General features: G+C 32.2%; 3 protein-coding genes across 3 annotated transcripts; all 3 read right to left on the bottom strand.

Annotated features, from left to right (window-relative positions):
* Positions 1-138: 138 nt before the first annotated feature.
* Positions 139-1,847, bottom strand: LOC140822788 (malonyl-coenzyme:anthocyanin 5-O-glucoside-6'''-O-malonyltransferase-like). Its single transcript, XM_073183670.1, has one exon. The coding sequence runs from the start codon at positions 1,763-1,765 to the stop codon at positions 383-385; it is 1,383 nt and encodes a 460-aa protein (XP_073039771.1). The 5' UTR covers positions 1,766-1,847; the 3' UTR covers positions 139-382.
* A 2,924-nt stretch (positions 1,848-4,771) lies between these two features.
* Positions 4,772-7,395, bottom strand: LOC140822789 (biogenesis of lysosome-related organelles complex 1 subunit 1). The gene is made up of 4 exons (XM_073183671.1): positions 7,295-7,395; positions 6,635-6,771; positions 6,300-6,505; positions 4,772-5,110 (listed from the first exon to the last, which is right to left on the bottom strand). The coding sequence occupies exons 2-4, from the start codon at positions 6,735-6,737 to the stop codon at positions 5,021-5,023; spliced, it is 399 nt and encodes a 132-aa protein (XP_073039772.1). The 5' UTR covers positions 6,738-6,771; positions 7,295-7,395; the 3' UTR covers positions 4,772-5,020.
* Positions 7,396-11,351: 3,956 nt separating this feature from the next.
* Positions 11,352-13,303, bottom strand: LOC140824527 (uncharacterized). Its single transcript, XM_073186107.1, has 3 exons — positions 13,070-13,303; positions 12,556-12,685; positions 11,352-12,336 (listed from the first exon to the last, which is right to left on the bottom strand). The coding sequence occupies exons 1-3, from the start codon at positions 13,200-13,202 to the stop codon at positions 11,448-11,450; spliced, it is 1,152 nt and encodes a 383-aa protein (XP_073042208.1). The 5' UTR covers positions 13,203-13,303; the 3' UTR covers positions 11,352-11,447.
* Positions 13,304-19,367: the final 6,064 nt, after the last annotated feature.

Genomic DNA, 19,367 nt, shown 5'->3' on the forward strand with positions numbered 1-19,367 from the left:
TTCGTTAAACAACATCGATATCGATATGTTTCGGTGGGGCGAGACAAAACATTTTTCAAGACTCGTTCAAGCTTCCTACTATCAAGCTCCAAAATTCTAGTTCTCGTGAGTGACAAAGTAGTCATTCAATAAGCAGCATATGCCCCAACTTTCGTAAAATCAGATTATCACTAAAATTCTTAAATAATACTTGAAATAATTTGGCATTAACAAACATCAAATTTTCAGCATCAAATCAATTATAAATATAATGTGAGCACGAGAATAAACAAGCCAACCAGACACCCCAAGGGGCCTTGTCTCCACAGCAATATCAAGATCTCTCAGAACCTTTCAGTGCTTCTTCCCTTCTTGCGAAACTCACACAATTCCTAATGTGTATTTATGTGGGAGAAATCAACCTTAATCCATCCTGGAAGAGAGCAGCAAATGCCTCCATTCTTGGTTTGGGCAGAGACAAGCCGACCTCTAATCCCGTCTCAGAGTCTCTCCACTTGCACAAAGACATGGAATATTTTTCCCCATCAAGGGACACAACCTCCAGCTTTCTTGCCTTCCCCAATCCATAATCCACCCTGTACAAGTCAAATTTTGGTGATCCAGACACCCCAAGAGTCCTTATCTCCCCAAGATTCTCAAAATCTGAAAGCCAATTCTCAGCACCTTTCAGTGCTTCTGCCTTGTTGTTCACCTTGTTTCGTATCACGCCAGCCGTGGCTTCCGCAGCTGCCATCACTCCTTCATTTCCTACCAATTCACCGTGCGCAACCTTCACCACTCCGCCACATAAACAGTTGCCGAAGTAGTTAGCAGGCACCGGTGGATCTGTTCTTGGCCTTGCATCCGCGGGAAATATGAAGTATTCGTCCACGTTAGCATCCACTTCCTCGCCAATTACATCCCCGGATTTAACTAAGTTAGCCCAAACATAAGAAGACGCAATCACGAAAGATGACAAGTGAAAAACACTTGGTCTCTTGCTTAAAACTAGATCTTTGAGTTTCCTGATATCAGATTCTTCTAGGATGAATGTAGCGCGAACCCTTTCCGTGGGCAATGGGAAAGTAGACGACTGGATTGGAATCTGTCTCATTTTGTTCCAGAAAATAGCGTCGATTCCAAGAGGATCCTTTATTAACTTCCTATCGAAACAGGGCATGTGTTTACGATAATCTTGAGACATCAACTCTTCGTCTGAACCATCAAATTTGCATATCGAAGCCCACGTCTTTATGAAGCTTACAATCGAACTCGCGTCTCCGATACTGTGATGATTGGTGAAACCAATGCATATCCCCTTGCCTGGAAAAAGCGTCACTTGCAGCGCCAGAATCGGGACTAGTTTGTGCTCGGGTTCATCTTTTAACGGCGGCATCTGAGGTACGTAATCGTAGAACTGATCGGCATCACGCGCGGCATAGCTAACCAGGCTATCGAAATCATTGCTCGACTCGGAAACTGTGAGAGACACGGAGTCCCCCTCAACGTAGCGAAATCTTGGCTTTTCAGTGGTGTTTAGAGGGTGTATCATATTGCCTGCAAGTGGGGTGAAGTGCTTGAGAGTTAGGGACAGCGATCGTTTCAGATTCGGGAGGTGGGTTTCAAAGAAACTGGATTTGGATTCTGTATAATCAAAGAAAATGAGGCGTCGTATTGGGTGGTAAGCTATCCAGACGATATCAAAATATGTGGCCGGAAATGATATCTCCGGCGGAACCTCTCCTTGTGGAGGTGAAATTCGGCAGGTTTCGACGAGGCTCGTCATCTTCCTTTAGCGCTGTGTGGTGCCTTGTGTCGATTGGATATGTTACGGTCTGCTGCGGGAATCTTGTAATCCGACCACTCTTGTCTTTTGAATATATTTATAATATTTTATTGTGTTTCAAATCTATTTTGTAACCTAATATATAATTTTCATCATACCTTCATTGTATCCGTAACATGATTCTAATTTTATATATCATATCATTACTAAAAAATATAACATAAATAATTAAAAAGTGGGTCTCATGTAAGACCGTCTCACGGATACTAATCTGTGAGACGGGTCAACATACTCATATTCACAATAAAAAGTGATATTCTTAGCATAAAAAATAATATTTCTCATTGATGACCTAAATAAAAGATTCGTTTCATAAATACAATCCGTGAGACCGTCTCACATAAATTTTTCATAATTTAACGAGACATTGTCTGATCTTTTTGTTTTGGATGAAAGTCTCAAATTCAATCACGTTGCTTTTTTTGTCCAACCCAATCATGTTTCTAGATGACTTGAATTTTTTACATAATTGGTGATTTCTTCGGTTCTTTCACATCATTATATTGATGAGTAGATATTTTGTAAGACGATTTCTAAAATCTTTATCTGTGAGATGGATCAACTCTACCGATATTCACAATAAAAAGTAATACTCTTAGCATAAAAAGTAATACTTTTTTTATGGATGACTTAAATAAGATATCAATCTCATAAAATATGACTTGTGAGATCGTTTCACACAAATTTTTTTTTCACATGTCGAAATAATAAGCCAAAACCGTGGACAAAACAAAATCACAAAATATATTATGAGAAAATTGCAGTGCCATACATTTAAGTTAAATTCGATAATAGTGCAGTCCAACATGACTTGATAATTATTAGGTTTTGTCGCATCGTTATGGAGACGTGTCTTTGAATTATATTTTTTTAAAATAATAAAGTTTGATTTTTCTATAATTTTCTCTATAATGATGAATCTTGCTTATGTTAAATACTAGATAAACTTTCGTGTTAATATAATAATTTACAAATTTTACAAATGACAAATCACATAAAACAAATTCATCTGATGAAATATTAACGAAAAGAATCAAATTCTTAATCAGTTTTACCTAGTCCACCAACTTGGTTTATTAATTTGGATCGGAGCATGGAAGGATCTGATTTAGAATAAGTGATTTGATTCTAAGTATAATCTGAAGAAAAGATTTAACATTATACCGATATGGATTATATTTGAAATCATTTGTAATCACTAATTACATTCAAAGGATAAATTTGCAATCCACGCAATCGGATTTTACCAAACAATTATAATGTAATTGAAATCACCGAATTGAAATCCTTGATTTGAAATGACTCGATCCAAGATGGATGTAAAAGTGGTAAATTTGTTAAAAATGTATATTTAAAATATATGTTGGTAAGATAGTACAAGTAATAAAGTGTTGTAAAAGTAAAATCTATATCTTTTACTATTTATTAAGTTTAAGCATATTAGAATAACTGTTTTTGGTGTCTTTGGTCTGTTTTTTGGTTTTCTTATTTTGCCCCTATTTTGATATCAAAATTACATTTTTGTTTTTTTTTTTAATTTCAAAACACATTTTTGTTTTTTATTTTTTTATTACAATTATTCAAATAGCACTTTTAGTACCTCGATAATTTGTCAAATTTCATTTTAATCCATAAATAATTATAAAAAAAAATTGTACACACACACACCGCGTGTGCAGAGTAACTAGTTATATCTTTTACTATTTATTAAGTTTAAGCATATTAGATAACTGTTTTGGTGTCTTTGGTCTGTTTTTGGTTTCCCAATTTTGCCCCTATTTTGATATCAAAATTACATTTTTGTTTTTTTTTAATTTCAAAAACATTTTTGTTTTTATTTTTTTTATTACAATTATTCAAATAGCACTTTAGTGCATCGATAATTTGTCAAATTTCATTTTAGTCCATAAATAATTATAAAAAAAATTGTACACACACGCACCGCGTGTGCAGAGTAGCTAGTTATTAAGTAAGAGACCTCTAGATTAACTACTTTTTGGTGTCATGGTCTGTTTTACTAATTATATATATTAATAAAGTGCTAAAAAATTAATGCAACTCACATGTAGTTTAGTGGATAAAACCTATGTTTCTTAACCATGAAATTGTAGGTTCAATTCCTTTTTGGATATTTTTTATTCATTTATTTATTTATTTTTTTAGTTCATATATCAAAATTACAATATAGCTATTCATTATTTTCTATAAATATATTTTGATCCTCATTTAAATATAAATCAAATAAATTATAAAAATATATCGTACAAGCACGCAACGCGTGCGTAAATATACTAGTATTAAATAAAATTAAAGGGCGTCTAATGTATTTCAAACTTTGAATTGTTTAGTTTGATTTTAAACTTTACATACTCACTCGTCCAGTCGAGCATTTTCAAAATCAATTCCGGAACTCCAATAGCTTTGCTGCGGAATACCCATTTCATGGAAACACGACTCCATGTTGAGATTGTAATTTTGGATAGAAGTTGGCTAATAAAAACCAGTATTCTAAAAAGCCTATTTAATCTCCGTTTAAACGCACTTAAACTTGAAACTCGAAAAACGGTTAAACTGTAATTTGATTTAATTAACGTAATTAAAACATTTAATTAAGTATATTTAAACACAATTAATCGCATATATTTATTTTTAAATTTTTATTTTGATTTAATTAAACGTAATTAAAACATTTAATTAAGTATATTTAAACACAATTAATCGCATATATTTATTTTTAAATTTTTTATTTTGAAATATGTCTTTTTATTTTAAAATAATAAATTGTATTTATAATTTAGATGTTTATTTTTAAATTTTAATTATGATTCTGATAATGATTTGACAAATATTTAACATTTTTTAACATGATCTAAGTACAAAAACAAATAAAGATTGTAATTTTGAGATTTTTATGCATTTATAAATATGAGAATTAATGCATCAGACTTAAATTTATCATATTTATGTATTATTTTATCTACTTATTGGTTTGAGATAATTACAATTACACTAAAAATAAAAAACGTTTTTTCATGTGCTAATCTCACTTAGCTTGAAAAGCTTGGAGCTCGACATCCGCGCTTCGGGGCGCTTCACGCTTTTTAGAACCTTGACAAAAACTCGACCCGAGTGTCCATCAAAATCATAAGAGATCGTTTTCTCAAGAGAGTGATTGTTAATGCTTGCCTCGTGAGATCATGAATGATGGATGTTACGAATTGCAGCACTAATGCTTTTACAATCAAGTTCAATCGTCTTCATCCAGTTCTCGAAATCTCCAATCTCCTGTGTGAGTAAAATGCCATCAAATATCATGGAGTATCCAATGTTTCATAAACCACAAAAGTCCATAAATAAAAAATGCAAAGAAATCTCTAATCATGCGGTCTTAGCACTGTTCGGACTCCAAAAAGAATCAAGAGGAAAATTCTCAAGCATTTCAAACTATTGAATTTAAGCACAGCACATCAGAGTAACCTGAGAGATAATTTCAGTCAAGCGATAGCCCGGAGGTAAACATGGGACCGTCAATGACATATATTTCTGTTAAGATCACGAAATTTCAGAAACTATGTGGGATGCTTGCAGCTATAGATTTATACACAGCCTTGCGATCACAACACCAGAATGGGGTATGGAAACAATTTCCTTTGAAGGTTTTCGCAAATGAAAAGTCTTCTTTTGCATTCTAGTTCCCAAACACATCCACCAAGCCCCTAGCCGTCTATTCCTGAGAGTGAGTGCCTATCGTCAGACTTCGTGAAGAATTTGCCTTAGGATACCTTAAAGGCATGATGCACATGTTGAGCTCACGTCAGAAAGAAGGATTTGAGAATCCAAAATGAAATACATTCATTGAGCCTCTCTGTCTGTCAGGCCTAGGTTCCAAAAAACACGTGCACCTCCCGCCTTTAGTAACTATGACCCAAATATCCAAAGATAGTAAAAAATTACCATACTCCAATATGGAAATCTCTTTGACCCGGTTCATTAGATCCCCCAGTCGACCTTACAACCACAAATGGATCAAGTTTCTAAACAATTAGAGTGGCATACAGTTTAATCTTCAGCAACATGTTAGATCTCGTGAAACGTCTGTTTCTTTGTCACAATTGATTTCATACATCTTATGGTGTGGACTATCTTGTTAAATGAAATTGGCCAGGCAGATCATAAAAAGATCATATAATTCCAGGATATTCTATTAAATTCCCAAAATTAAAGTTTATGGTATCATATAATTTGCATAACATGAGATTGGGTGACTTCGTTAATACACGAAAGTAGTAACATTACGAAAGTAGTAACATCACCATATGCTAAGGTTGAGCAGAAAAGGCTGCATTGAAAACATTCATTTTATTTTGTAGCCAAAACTTCAGAATGGACAAGATGCATAAGCAATGAGTAATTTCACTAGCGTACAGAGATAAACATTCACCAAGGAAGAAAATCAGGAATTTTGAATATTAACCTTGACAGCAGTGTTGATGGTGTGAGAAGCTGCGAGCCACTGATCGGTCTGTTTCGAGAATCGCGCAACAGTTGCGGCTAATGCTCGAATTTCGATTTCAATTCGCTTCTCAATTATAAACACCTCTTGCACGCCCCCATTCACTGCATTCACCAATAGATCTGACACACGCGATGCAGTTCGAATGGCTTCTCTCTTTGATTTCTCTAATATTGTAAAGATCAAATAAAGCCAATTAATAAAAGCAGACAAAACAAGTCAAGATTTCATCACAATTCACAAATACACTCCACCAATTTTCCTCATAAATTTGTGGACGCGGGTAAGCAACTGACCAGTTTGTTCCCGCAACTTCAAGGAGGCAGAGTTATGATCATTAATCATTTGAAGCAGTGATGCTTCTAGGCCTCCTGGCTTCGGTGGATGCAATCGTTCCATCTGTAAAACCTTCACATGCCCGATGTAACAATATCTAGGTCCACCAAAAACAAGCCAAATAGTCATTTTCTTTGCTAATCAAACAACGATTTCCAAAAAGAAGTATTACATATAGCAACAGCAACAAATATAAAAATATCATTTACATGAGAATTGAAGTTCGATATTCGGACCAAACACTTTACAATTTTCAATTCCTTAACTCGATTGAAATTAGAAATTTTAAAAATTAGGCCCCAGATCGGCTCGGAACAATTGACCTAACTTTAAAAGTAGCATATCAAGCTCCAACACCAAACGAAATGAGAAAAATAAGACCCAACAAAGGAAAGGGGATCAAAAGAAAACGTGGAGAAAAATATGGCATGCCAAATACGAGATAACAACAAAAAAAGACATTTCAACGAAAATCTGTACATAGATCAACAATTAAATAAACCCAGTTAGCTATGACGTAAGAATAGCTGCTAACAAAACCTGTGAATGGGATCACGAAGAGTGTGAAAAACAGAAGAAGATACTCGGTAGGTGGAGGAGATGGGTGGCGGTAGGACTACCGGCGGCGGTTGAAGACGTAAGCGGCGAAGGCGGGTCAGGTCTGGGTAATTTTTGTAGAATAGGATGAGCGTGATCGGTGGGCGAAATTTGTTTGAGCCAATCCAACCGACAGAATATTTAGTTAAAATCGAGCAAATCCAAAAAGAAATTAGGTTTTTTTTAAATAACAACAAAAATGATTTTAATCAAATTTGAATTTTATTTATTAAAAACAACGTCCTAAATATCATTTCAAAAAAAAAAAAAACAATGTCCTTAAATACGAAGTGATAATATATTAAGATATTTCTATGGTCCGAAAATTTTTTATTTCAAAATTAAATTCATTCCAAAATCAAAACAAATAAATCGGTTTAATCGAATTTTTAAAAACAAAACCAAATTTCCAAAGTAAATCGATTCAGTCGGTTATTTTTGTTTAGCTAAAATTTAGCTCCGTGTCGACTGCCTCTTACAACATTGTGCGATAAATTTTGTGAATTCGGTAAAACACAAAAAAAAAAAAAAAATTGAGACGGTTACCCATGTCAATTTTGTTATACGGATCTTCAACTCGAACAGGTCCATGAAAATGAATTGTTTTTTCTGTAAATATGAACCGGATAAACACGTACGGATATAGATCTGTTAGACCGTCTCACAAAATACTTATGTTAGAGTTTTAATAAAAATAAATATAAAAATCATGTGATTGAATCCGTATATCACAACATGCCAAGAATTCATTCGAATTATCATAAAATATAAATAATAGTAAACGCATACCGGAATCCATTGATTAATCTAGCGTTGGAGTTATAGATCTTACCAAATAATAGAAAATCGACCACTTTATTATTTATTGCATTAGATGGGAGAAGGAAATAATTTATAATATGTCTACCATATATATTATGTGTTATATTCTTTGTGTCATGAGACCATAACCATATATATAACATGGGTAGCTTTCGACTCATCATAGAAGACTTAATTGAGCTGTGTTTTCATACATAACGTGGATCATACAAATTTATTTAATACTTAGTAGACCCATAATTAATTAAATCATCTTATTGAGTCTTTTATTAGACAGTTTGTCCATATACAGTAAATTAAATTATATGAGTCCATAAAATAGTTCCAACAATCTCTCATTTGGACCACATAAGTTATCCGGATATTGTACACCAGAAAACTGGATTGAACTATTGCTATCTAAACCAAAATTTTCATTAACAATCTGCTATATAAATTATACCAATATCGAATTAAAGCGATCATCCCTAAATTTAAAATCATTAGACTAATTAATGATCACAATATCAACATAACTAATAACAGAGATCAAGTATGACATGTAGCATGAAAATGTATAAATGTGATCTAAGAATAAAACATGGATTTCCAATTGGTCCTCCTAATGACTCACATAGCCCAATAATAAACTTTCAACCAGATGTTAAACCAGATTGGAAGTCATCACTTTATTTCAGAGTAATTCAAATAAAATTTAGTATGTACAGAAACATAAATAATGTTAAATGAGTCGATGCTCAAACCGAACACAAACTCATACTGTACAGTAATATCATCTATATGGACAAAACCAATATGTGTCACATTCACACAAAAATCTTGTGTGGCCAACCTATATGACAAACGCATCAAGAATTATAGAAGAGTTTGTGATAACATGCTCAATTGACACATAAACAGTCTGAATTATTTCTTTCACAATTAGAAATTTCATGTCAATAAATTTGACTTTGACAAGTTTCAGTTGTTCTTTAAAATATAACTTAGCAGCTTTATTTTTACAATTGATTTTCAATGGTTTCTCATACCAATGATCATTCTCGGTGATAAAACTCCGCAACTTTATTCGGAGTTCAAATATCCAACAATTTCCGAATGTCAGATCTCCGATATGTGAACATAAAACCTTTAGTTTACTTTATATAGTGCATGACTCGAATAATAATCCAATATCCAGTTTCTTAAAAATATGTCTAACATTCCAATGATGCAATATCCAAACATATACAACTTCGTGATGGTCGTCTCCATGGGTGCTCGATCTGGTGCGTACCTCCCATTGTTGGAGATGAAATCCATATCGACCATTTAATTTGCTAATTTGAAAACTAGGGTTTCACAATTCAAATTTGATTTTCAATTTGGGGTTTTGAATTTTGATAATATTTTTCGGATTTTGTTTTCTCCACAAAAATATATAATTTGAATTATTCATGAAAATAATAAATTAGTTTTTCATATCGCAAATAATTCAAATTTACTAGATCAATCAATAACAAAATTTCTCATAATTCAACACGAATGCGGCTCTGATACTATTTGTTGGAGATTTAATAAAAATAAATCTCTAAATCATGTGATTGAATTCATATATCACAACATGTCAGGAATTCATGTCGAATTATCAGAAATCATAAATAACAGTAAACGCATACCAGAATCTTGATCTAACGTTGAACTTATGGATCTTTCAAAGCAATAGAAAATCGACTACCTTGTTCTTGCCATATATGAGAGAAGGATGTAGACCTAGAATATGTGTACCATATATATTATATGATATAATCTCTGTGACTTGGGATCATAACCGTATATATATAACCTAAGCAATTTTCGACTCATCATAGAAGACTTAATTGGATTGGATTTCTATATATAAGATGAATCATAACAATTTATTTAATATTTTGAAAATCCATAATTAATTAGATCACTTTTTGGGTCTTTTATTAGATAGCTTGTTCATGTATAATTAATTAAATAATATGAGCTCACAAAATAGTTCCAACAACTTATTCTTCGGTAAAAAAATTAACTAAAAAATCTGATGATATAGATACCGGTAGTTGGGTACCCAATATAATTTAGTTTCCTCATATCGGTACCAAAAAAATCCATCAAGTATACTAAATTACTAATCACATTAGAAAATAATGCATAATTAATTTAGCCAATGCAGAAAATTCAAAGACCGATCGACTGAAACCATCTGGGAAAGTATTTCTCTTTAAAAGATCAATTTCCTCAAACTACCAGTGATCACATTATCAATCACTCCAATTTTACTCTTCCGATAGTCATATATACACAATTCAGTTTGGTTTATCAATTCTTTTTCCCGACCAAGTCGAGATATACCTAATGTTAATTTGAACGGAGAGGTTTGATTTGAGAAGGAATTCGAAATGATACTCATCTTGGATGGATTTCAAATTCATCGTAATACCAAAACAATTATTCTAATGGCCTCAAGTGTTATAGAATAATAAAAATAGCAATAATAATAATAATAATGATACTCACGGAAAATCTAGGGTCTGATCCCAACGAGCGTCACTAGTTCAGACGTGGGCTTTAAGATGACCATGAGCCTGAAATCAAGAAAAAGACCGTTAAGAGGGGGCCAGGAGGGTGTCCTGGCATAGCCCCTCCGACGCTCAAGTCAGTGACTGAGGATATAGGGGGGAGCAGCTAGGGGTGCTGCTAAAAACAATATTGAATGAATGAATTAACACTCAAACCTGGCCTCTTGATGGGCTTGTCTTCCATTTGAGTCCTGGCCTCCAAGATGTAATCCGGGCCCCCAAGATTTAATCCGGGCCTAGGGGCCCACGGGCTATCAAATAATGATAATAATAAAAATACCATAATTTTTTTTATATAATCCATTATTAATTCATTTTCATTATTTAATAAGATTACACTCTAAACTTTTAGTACTATTGGTAGGGTTGTTCATCCAACCGAGTTAATTTACTTCAGACAAAAGTACTCAGCCAATCCTAACTCCTTTTGCCCTAGCTCGTTCTGATAAGGGCCACACAGTCCATACTCGGCTCAAAAAATTTCGAGCTTCTGATCGAGTTCAAGCAGCTCAAAGAACAAATATCTATTGTGATCCGATCCGTACATGAAATTGTGATTCAGGTATACGAAATTATAAATTCACAATAATATATAAGACGTCGTTTTCCTCTCTGATTGCATCGCAGCATTGGCAACATCCTAAAGTTCACAATAATATATAAGACGTGTATGTGTATGTATACTGTAAAAACATGGATTTAACATGAAAAACTCTCTTCTACTTCAATGATTCTGCGTAATTTAATGAACTGCATGGTAGCCAAGAGCCTAAGACAAGCCCATGTCATGATCACAATATTGAAAGTAGTGATCATAAATCTCTTCTGCAGCCTCCACTTCTGATGGAAAATATGGGAGTTCACTTTGAGATGTATCCAACACATCATCGGCCTGATGATTCCAGTCAAACGAGTTCGGAATAGAATTACCGAAGGTCGATAAATATTCCCTATAATAATGTTCTTGAATTAGCCCAGAATTGAAAACCTCTTCCTCTTGCAGTGGTGGGAAGTTATTAAAATCATTTTGGTTGTAAGATGTGTACTCATCATGAAATATTTCGGCCCACAAATTATCTGAGGATTGTGCAACATAAGCTGGAGAAATTGAATCAGCCCACAAATTGTCTGAGGATTGTGCTACAGAACCAGGAGAAATTGAATCAGCCCACAGATTGTCTGAGGATTGTGCCACAGAACCAGGAGAAATTGAATCAGCCCACAAATTGTCTGAGGATTGTGCTACAGAACCAGGAGAAATTGAATCAGCCCACAGATTGTCTGAGGATTGTGCCACAGAACCCGTATAATTTGAATCAGCCCAAAAATTGTCTGAGGATTGTGCTACAGAACCCGGAGAAATTGAATCAGCCCACAAATTGTCTGAGGATTGTGCCACAGAACCCGGAGAAATTGAATCACATGGTAGGAGCATATCACCATTACAAAAATCGAGGTAATTTAATTCATCAAGTAATTGCTCTTCCTCATCAAACACTAGTACTTGATCAGTCTTGTCATTGATCTGCTCTTCGATCATGCTTTCTGGTTGTATCACATCGAGGTTACGTCTGCCACGTTTCTTTATGCATGTGTGCCAAAAATTCTTGATTTCGTTGTCCGTTCTTCCTGGCAATTCTGCTGCGATGGATGACCATCTGGATATCAAGAATAGTATAGCAACAAACATTAAGTTAGTGCAATCCATCATATTGATTAGCAGCATCTAGCTAGCTAGTATTCAGCCATACAATCATCTTGGATTCATAAAATTTCTTTAAGCTGTCCAATTTGGTGTCATTTTATGTTGAGACTTTTTCGAAAAATACGGCACAAATTCATGCGAGTGGATCAACACTTGAGAACGTCGATCATACCTATTCCCGAGTCGATTGTGCAGTTGGATGATAAGATCCTCCTCATATTTGCTGAAGTTACCATGTTTAGTACCTGGCTTCAAATAATTCACCCATCGAAGTCTACAGCTCTTCCCACATCTTGCAAGACCTGAATCCATCAAAATATATAATGCATCAATGTTTGTATATATTTTCAAATCCATATATGTTCAATCTGTTTAGTATGAATCAATATTCAAGAGACAAGTTAACCCTCCATTTTCAGCCACCATTTCTACTAAAAAAATTAACAATCTCCTCAACTTCGAACATACATAATTTTATCAGATTGGATTTTCTATCTTAAAACCGTTGCACATAATTTAGCGTTACATGATTTTCCCCCCAAATCGCGAAGTTCAGATCTAGCAATAGTAAAAAAAACAGACAAGAAAAATAGGTTCTTTCTCAGGACCTAGCTAGGGTTTCGATCTTGATAGAACCGATAAAAACAAAAACCCAGAAAAATATATATATATATATGTTATCTTACCAGCAAATTTAGGCAACAAGCGCCAATTCCAGTGGCCATATCTCTGAATATAATCCCGCAATTTTTTATCTTCTTCCTCACTCCACGCACCCTTCTTCATTCCATTACTGTCAACGTAAGTTGGCCTCACCATTTTAGTTTTTTAAGTCCCAATTTTTGAACCCTTGAAAAAAATATATACCTCACTCCAAATTTCTGGGTTTTTTTTTTTGTTAAAGGAGAGTGATCAAGAATTCAAGACTTCGTCCGTGAAAAGGGATACAATTAAGCTCACTCCTTTTATACACACCAAATCAAAGCTGACAAAAATCAAAGATGTTTTCGTGGAACCTACCCTTCTGCTATAGGTGATCCAGTTGCGAAACATCATCGGAAAGGGATATTTTTGGTATTCCGTGTTTTAAACACATGCCACAAAAAGGTTTGTTCAATTATTTATTGATATTTAAATATTAAAATTTGTTGGAGAGAGAAGGAACATGGATACTTCTCCCTCCATCCTTTTGACTTCGGTTGAAAAAAAAAAAAAAAAATATATATATATATATATATATATATATATATATATATATATATATATTTAGAAGAAAATAAATCAAATATTATATGTGCCTTCACACGCCGAACCGAAAATGTTATTCATACATAGGAAAAAATTGTTTAATTCCATTGGGTGTGTATGGAGATTGATGTACATTTATTATATTAAGGACACATAAAAATGTATTTTTGGTTATGTAATCTTGTCATTTTAAGATTTTAACGAATTTTTATTTTATTTTTGACGATTTTAATGTTTTTCATTGAGAGTGTTTATCTAACAGTATGCACGCCAGTATTACATCAAGTGTCACGCCGCCGAAAATTTGGAAAAAAAATGCCAAATTGGCCAAAAAAATTAATTTTCTCTATCGTCTTGTTTATTTTTTTTTAAAAAAAACTTCTTACGTGTTCTAATATTTGTTGACTTCATGAAAGTGTCAATTTTAATAAGTTCATTGAGGTATATGAATTGGAGTAGGTATGTTGTCAGGCGGTCTCACAGATCTTTTTTCACAAAACGGGTTCTTAGGTCAATTTGAAATGTTAGAATCCAATTTTTAAAAACTAAAGTAATGAAATTTATTTTTGAACAAATGAAGTCTATTATCAAATTTTCTAAAAAGATTTAACCTAATCAAGTCAAAAAAAGTTCAAAGAATTTTTTTTAAAAACAATTAAAGTAAAAATAATTTATTTTTTGACAATGTCAATTGATTAATGTTTTAAAACTAAAAAAAATTAAAGAAAAAATAATTTATTTTTTGACAATGTCAATTGATTAATGTTTTAAAACAGATAAAAAAAAAAAGAATCAATTTGACTGACGTGTACAGCGACTCTTTCGTCATTAGAGGTTGCCAATGTTGGAAAAAAATTAGGTTTCAGACAGGGGTACTCTCTTAACTCTTTTCTCCTTTTGTTCCTTTAATTTAATTAAATTTAATTTATTTTTGTGTTTCTCGTGTTGGTCCAGCATGGTGTAGTGGTGAATTGCGTTATTACATTTATTCCACAGTTCATGGATTTTTTTTAATAATTTCAAGATCGTGCTTATATCAATGAATTTAATTTGGAGAAAGAGAAATTATCTGAAGAATGAATTTTAGATAACATGTATCTATTGTGTATTTGAAATCCACCATAGTTATTACAAAAATGACAAAAACTTGTGTGAGACAGTTTCACGGTCGTATTTGTGAGACAAATATCTTATTTGGATAATCCATGAAAAAATATTATTTTTTATAGTTAATACAAAAATTACATATTCGATATAGATTGAAATCAAAATTTGCTTGGAATTTATTTATTCTTAACAAATCGAGGAATTTGAAATTCATCATTTCAAATCCATTATTCCAGCACAACCTAATTTTATTGCAAAAGATATAATATAATTAAATTCGGTTAACTTTCACCAGTGAAGAATTTTTAAATCTAATTCATTGTTTTTTATAATATTTATTATTGTTTGATAATAAAGTTAAATATAATTTTGTCTTAATTTTATTAATTCAAATTTACATATATTATAGGATAGAGAAATATTTGGAAACTTTTGAAAACCTAAAGTACGGAAAGAATATGGAAGCTGTAGGTACAGTCGTACAGAGTTATAAATTGATTAATATATTGAAGAAAGTAATATTTCTGTTATTTTAATCAAAATGAATAAAAGAAATTTAGGGTTTCATAATTAATAATATAGTATAGTAAATTTGATAGGTTAAAATGACAAAATGAGAGAATGGTCGTGCCGATACGTCTCATCATATAAAATAAGTAGGTTAAACCGACAGTTTTTCAATTTGTCAAAATGTCAACTAGACTCGTCCCTACCCCACCTAATGGTGGTTTCGAGTCTGTCAGTCTATCCCAACTCGCCAAATTACACATAATATTATATATATACACAATATATGTATATATATATATATATATATACATACATATATATATATGGTGGAGAAACATTCACGAATGCCATCCAAAAAAATAATTCAGCCATCTTTCTTGACCTTTTTTATTTATCTACGCATGTGAACATTTATTTTATTCCTGTGTAAAATAAATATTTCCGAGATATTGAAAATATATTTAATATTAATTAAATTTTGAATTATTTTGTTTCATTAATTAGAAGCTTCTTAAGGCACACGTAGAAGGATCCATATACACGCCAAGGTCGGTCTACTCATTGACCTGAGTTGGATGAAAAGGGCTCAACTTGCTTCTTAAGTATTCATTAAATCATAAAAATTACAGAAAAAATAAATGGCTTCTTAAATTTAATATTTGTTTATTTTTCTGATTTTTTTCCAATTTTATTTCATTATAAATATGGATATCAGCAATACTCTTCAATAATTTTACAAAAATCTACAATTTATATATATATATATATATATATATATAAACCCTTTTGAAACCTACGACTTTAGCCTTTTATATTAAACTAAAAAAATTCCTAGAACATGAGCATGGTCTACCTACTAAAAATAATAAACTATAGAAGTCTCTTTGAAAGACCCACGTGGAAAACATGCTCTTTGGAATTAACTATTACTACGTGTTAATAAAACTTGACGGCTGGACCCATTCGCGTTCACGTCTTACATATTATTTTCTTCGAAATTTCTTACCTTATTCCTCTCGAAAAGACAAAAAAAAATATTGCTCATCTTATTGCAGACTGAGTCTAAATACGCAGTGTAGTTTATCAATTTTTATGGACGCGGGAATCCTTATCCGTTGTTTTTCGGTGTTCATTTGGTACCTTTTCGAGTTAATGCAATAGACTGCAAATCATGTTAGTTAGATAAACTGCAATGATATCGTGAGATAGATTTGTCTGAGAAAGTGTTCGATTTTGAACTCTGGAATAATTTAATGTTTTAAATTGAGTTATACATGCTAATATCAACTTAATCTAATTTTTTCAAAATTAATATATATAAAAAATTAGGTCACCCGGATACTAACGTGGTTTTGTCACTGGAAAAAGAAATCTAACTTATGATTATTAATCAAGTGTTTATCTATTCTACCAACTTAGACATCCTTTGGGACATAATATTTTATTTTATTATTATTTCATGGATGTGTAATGGAATCATTTAGCATTTTGTGAAAATTTATAACATTTTTACAAACAATTGAAAATTATAAAAATGACAAAAGTATGACTTCTAATTATTGATAAGAGAATATCACACTTTTGTACAACTTTTGACAGCATTCATTGGATTGAATATGTAATGAACCGTAATTCATGGTACTTTTGGCCCCGTACGCGTATTTGAATATTTAATTAATTAATCCGCAGGGGAAATCTAGGGATGTTACCCGGACCCGTAAGGGACCCGCATGTATGAGGTGGGTTTGGACATACTAAATGAGTCATGGGTGGATCTCAAGTCCAATTTTTCAGATCCATCTGGATATGGGGTGGTCATGGGTTTTATAATACCCGTCTCATACCCGCACCATATATGTAGATATAAATATTTTCGGGTTTTAGTTCTAATAATTTTCATTTTTTTAGTACATCACCTCAATCATAATGATCTTAGCTATTCCTATGTCAACTATTGCATTTGAATCTGCTTTTAGCAATAATGGAAGAATAGTTGGTCCTCATCTTAGTAGACTTAAATATTGCCTACTCACTGATTTTATATTGATACTGTTTAAATTATGTCATGACTTATTTTTGGAGATGTCAAGATTTTTTTGGAGAGCTAACAACTCTTTTTTTTTTTATATAATTTTTATGTCTTGAAAATATTTTGTTCGTTATTATCAAGTGTGGTCGAAGACATGAATTAATTTTCCACAATCTTATATTTAGAGGCTTGTCTGTTTCATAATTTAGTAATGTGAGAAGAAATATTACTTTTTTATTTTAAAAAAATCGGGTGTCACGAGTCTACCCGGCCCCGTTTCGTATTCGAGTTGGGGTGGGTCGGAAGAATATTTAACCGAGGTGGGACGGATAATGGGTCAAAGTTTTTTTCATGGGGAGGGTCTTGGGTTTAGCCAAACCCGCCTCATAGCCGCCCCATTGACATCTCTAGACAAATCCCATGAGACAAATATGTATCATGAAAAGCTCTTATGAGAAAATATTCATAAGTTAAAACAAATTCGTGACCATTTGTTAGTGTATTCATTGGTTTTTTTAAAAATAATTTAATTAAATTTTTTTTTCAAAAAAAATTTAAAAAAAATTTCAATACTACTGCAATCCGCGCTAGTAAGCGCGGACTCTGTATATTATATAATTTTTTTTAAAAAAATCGATTTTTATTGTCCGCTCATTTAGTTCGCTCATTTCGTTCTCTTTATTACGTACATTCAATGCCTGACAATTTCACGTGAAAGCTGAGACTCTGAAATGATAATTTCACGTGAAATCCGAGACTCTGAAAAAATCACGTGAAGGCCAATAATTCAAATATGAATAGTTTTTACATTTCTTGTAACGACCCGAAAATCAGACTACGTATAAGCCATGCATAATTATTGCTATTTAAATTTAAAAATGATTATATATATATATATTATATATATATATATATATATGTGTGTGTGTGTGTGTGTGTGTGTGTGTGTGTGTGAAGGGTCTAATTCATTTTGATATTTGACAAGTCATAACTATTTATTTTAAATGCAAAAGTTTAGTTTTATCTTTTCAGTTAAATACGCGAGGCCGGACCGGAGTTTGGAAATTTGAAATAAGATTAATAATAATAAAAATATTCCTATATTTAAATTAAGCTAAGAAATAATTTATGTTAATGAAAAAAGAATGTTATAGGATTTATTAAATTAGTTGGAGTTAAAATAGTAAATAAGTTCTTTTAGGTTCAATAGTTAATTAAAGCTTAAATTAAAATATGTAAACAAAAGGTAATAAATTAATCTAAGACTAATATATGCAAAAAAATTAAAAACCTAGCATTTTAATACTTAAATTTTAGGTCAAGTATGCCATGCAATATTCTATCTTAAATTAAATTGTTAATGCATTAAAATACATATAATAGATGTTTAAAACCTAAAGAATTTAAAATAAAAGGTTTAAATAATAACATACCATGCAAAATTAGTAGGAATTTGGTCAAGACAATTCAAAGGTGTAATAAACCATTCAAACCATCCTCAATGGTCATTTAGGTGAAATTATAACCTCATTTTAATTCTCTAATGGGTAGTAAACTTAAATGCAATTCTCCTCAACTAATTACCCAAACAAAGCAAGGTGTAATGCAGCAAAAAAAAATAATAATTAACAAACCAACGGCAATAAGGTAGGAGAAGCAATTCAAAAACCCATTCAAATTACCACTAAATGGTTTTCATAGTATATTCATTGCCCACTTTTAAATTTAATAATGAATGGTAATGCAAACTCCATAATTCTCCTCAAGGCTCCTTAATACCTTACGTTAGCAATCTAACTCCAACGTGCAGCAAGAATAAGGAATAAAATTAATCAGTCTTCGGCAGCTAAGGGAAAAGAAGAAACATTCAAAATCCATTCCACTCCTTCACTTGTAACTCTCAACTAAATGCATATTATTACATCCTTTAACACCACTTATAACATTCCTCTTCCTTACCCACATATCTCACACTCATATGCTCGAAAAATCAGAAGGAAACAGCTGATAAAAATCGTGAGAGAACAGCAGCAGTAACAAAGAAGATCCAACTCGGTTCCATCGCGTCGTATTGTCGTTTTGATTTGTTT

Source organism: Primulina eburnea, chromosome 2, assembly GCF_022965805.1.
Source record: "Primulina eburnea isolate SZY01 chromosome 2, ASM2296580v1, whole genome shotgun sequence".
In the NCBI taxonomy this organism is placed as follows: Eukaryota; Viridiplantae; Streptophyta; class Magnoliopsida; order Lamiales; family Gesneriaceae; genus Primulina; species Primulina eburnea.

Bases quoted from the DNA above. Each gene is read 5' to 3' on its own strand.
- LOC140822788 (XM_073183670.1), bottom strand. From the start codon at position 1,765: ATGACGAGCCTCGTCGAAACCTGCCGAATTTCACCTCCACAAGGAGAG.
- LOC140822789 (XM_073183671.1), bottom strand. From the start codon at position 6,737: ATGGAACGATTGCATCCACCGAAGCCAGGAGGCCTAGAAGCATCACTG. The intron at 6,506-6,634 runs GTCAGTTGCTTA...TTACAATATTAG, and splicing joins GAAGTTGCGGGAACAAACTG to AGAAATCAAAGAGAGAAGCC. The intron at 5,111-6,299 runs GTTAATATTCAA...TTACTCACACAG, and splicing joins CCATCAACACTGCTGTCAAG to GAGATTGGAGATTTCGAGAA.
- LOC140824527 (XM_073186107.1), bottom strand. From the start codon at position 13,202: ATGGTGAGGCCAACTTACGTTGACAGTAATGGAATGAAGAAGGGTGCG. The intron at 12,686-13,069 runs GTAAGATAACAT...TGATGGATTCAG, and splicing joins CTTGTTGCCTAAATTTGCTG to GTCTTGCAAGATGTGGGAAG. The intron at 12,337-12,555 runs GTATGATCGACG...CTTGATATCCAG, and splicing joins CACAATCGACTCGGGAATAG to ATGGTCATCCATCGCAGCAG.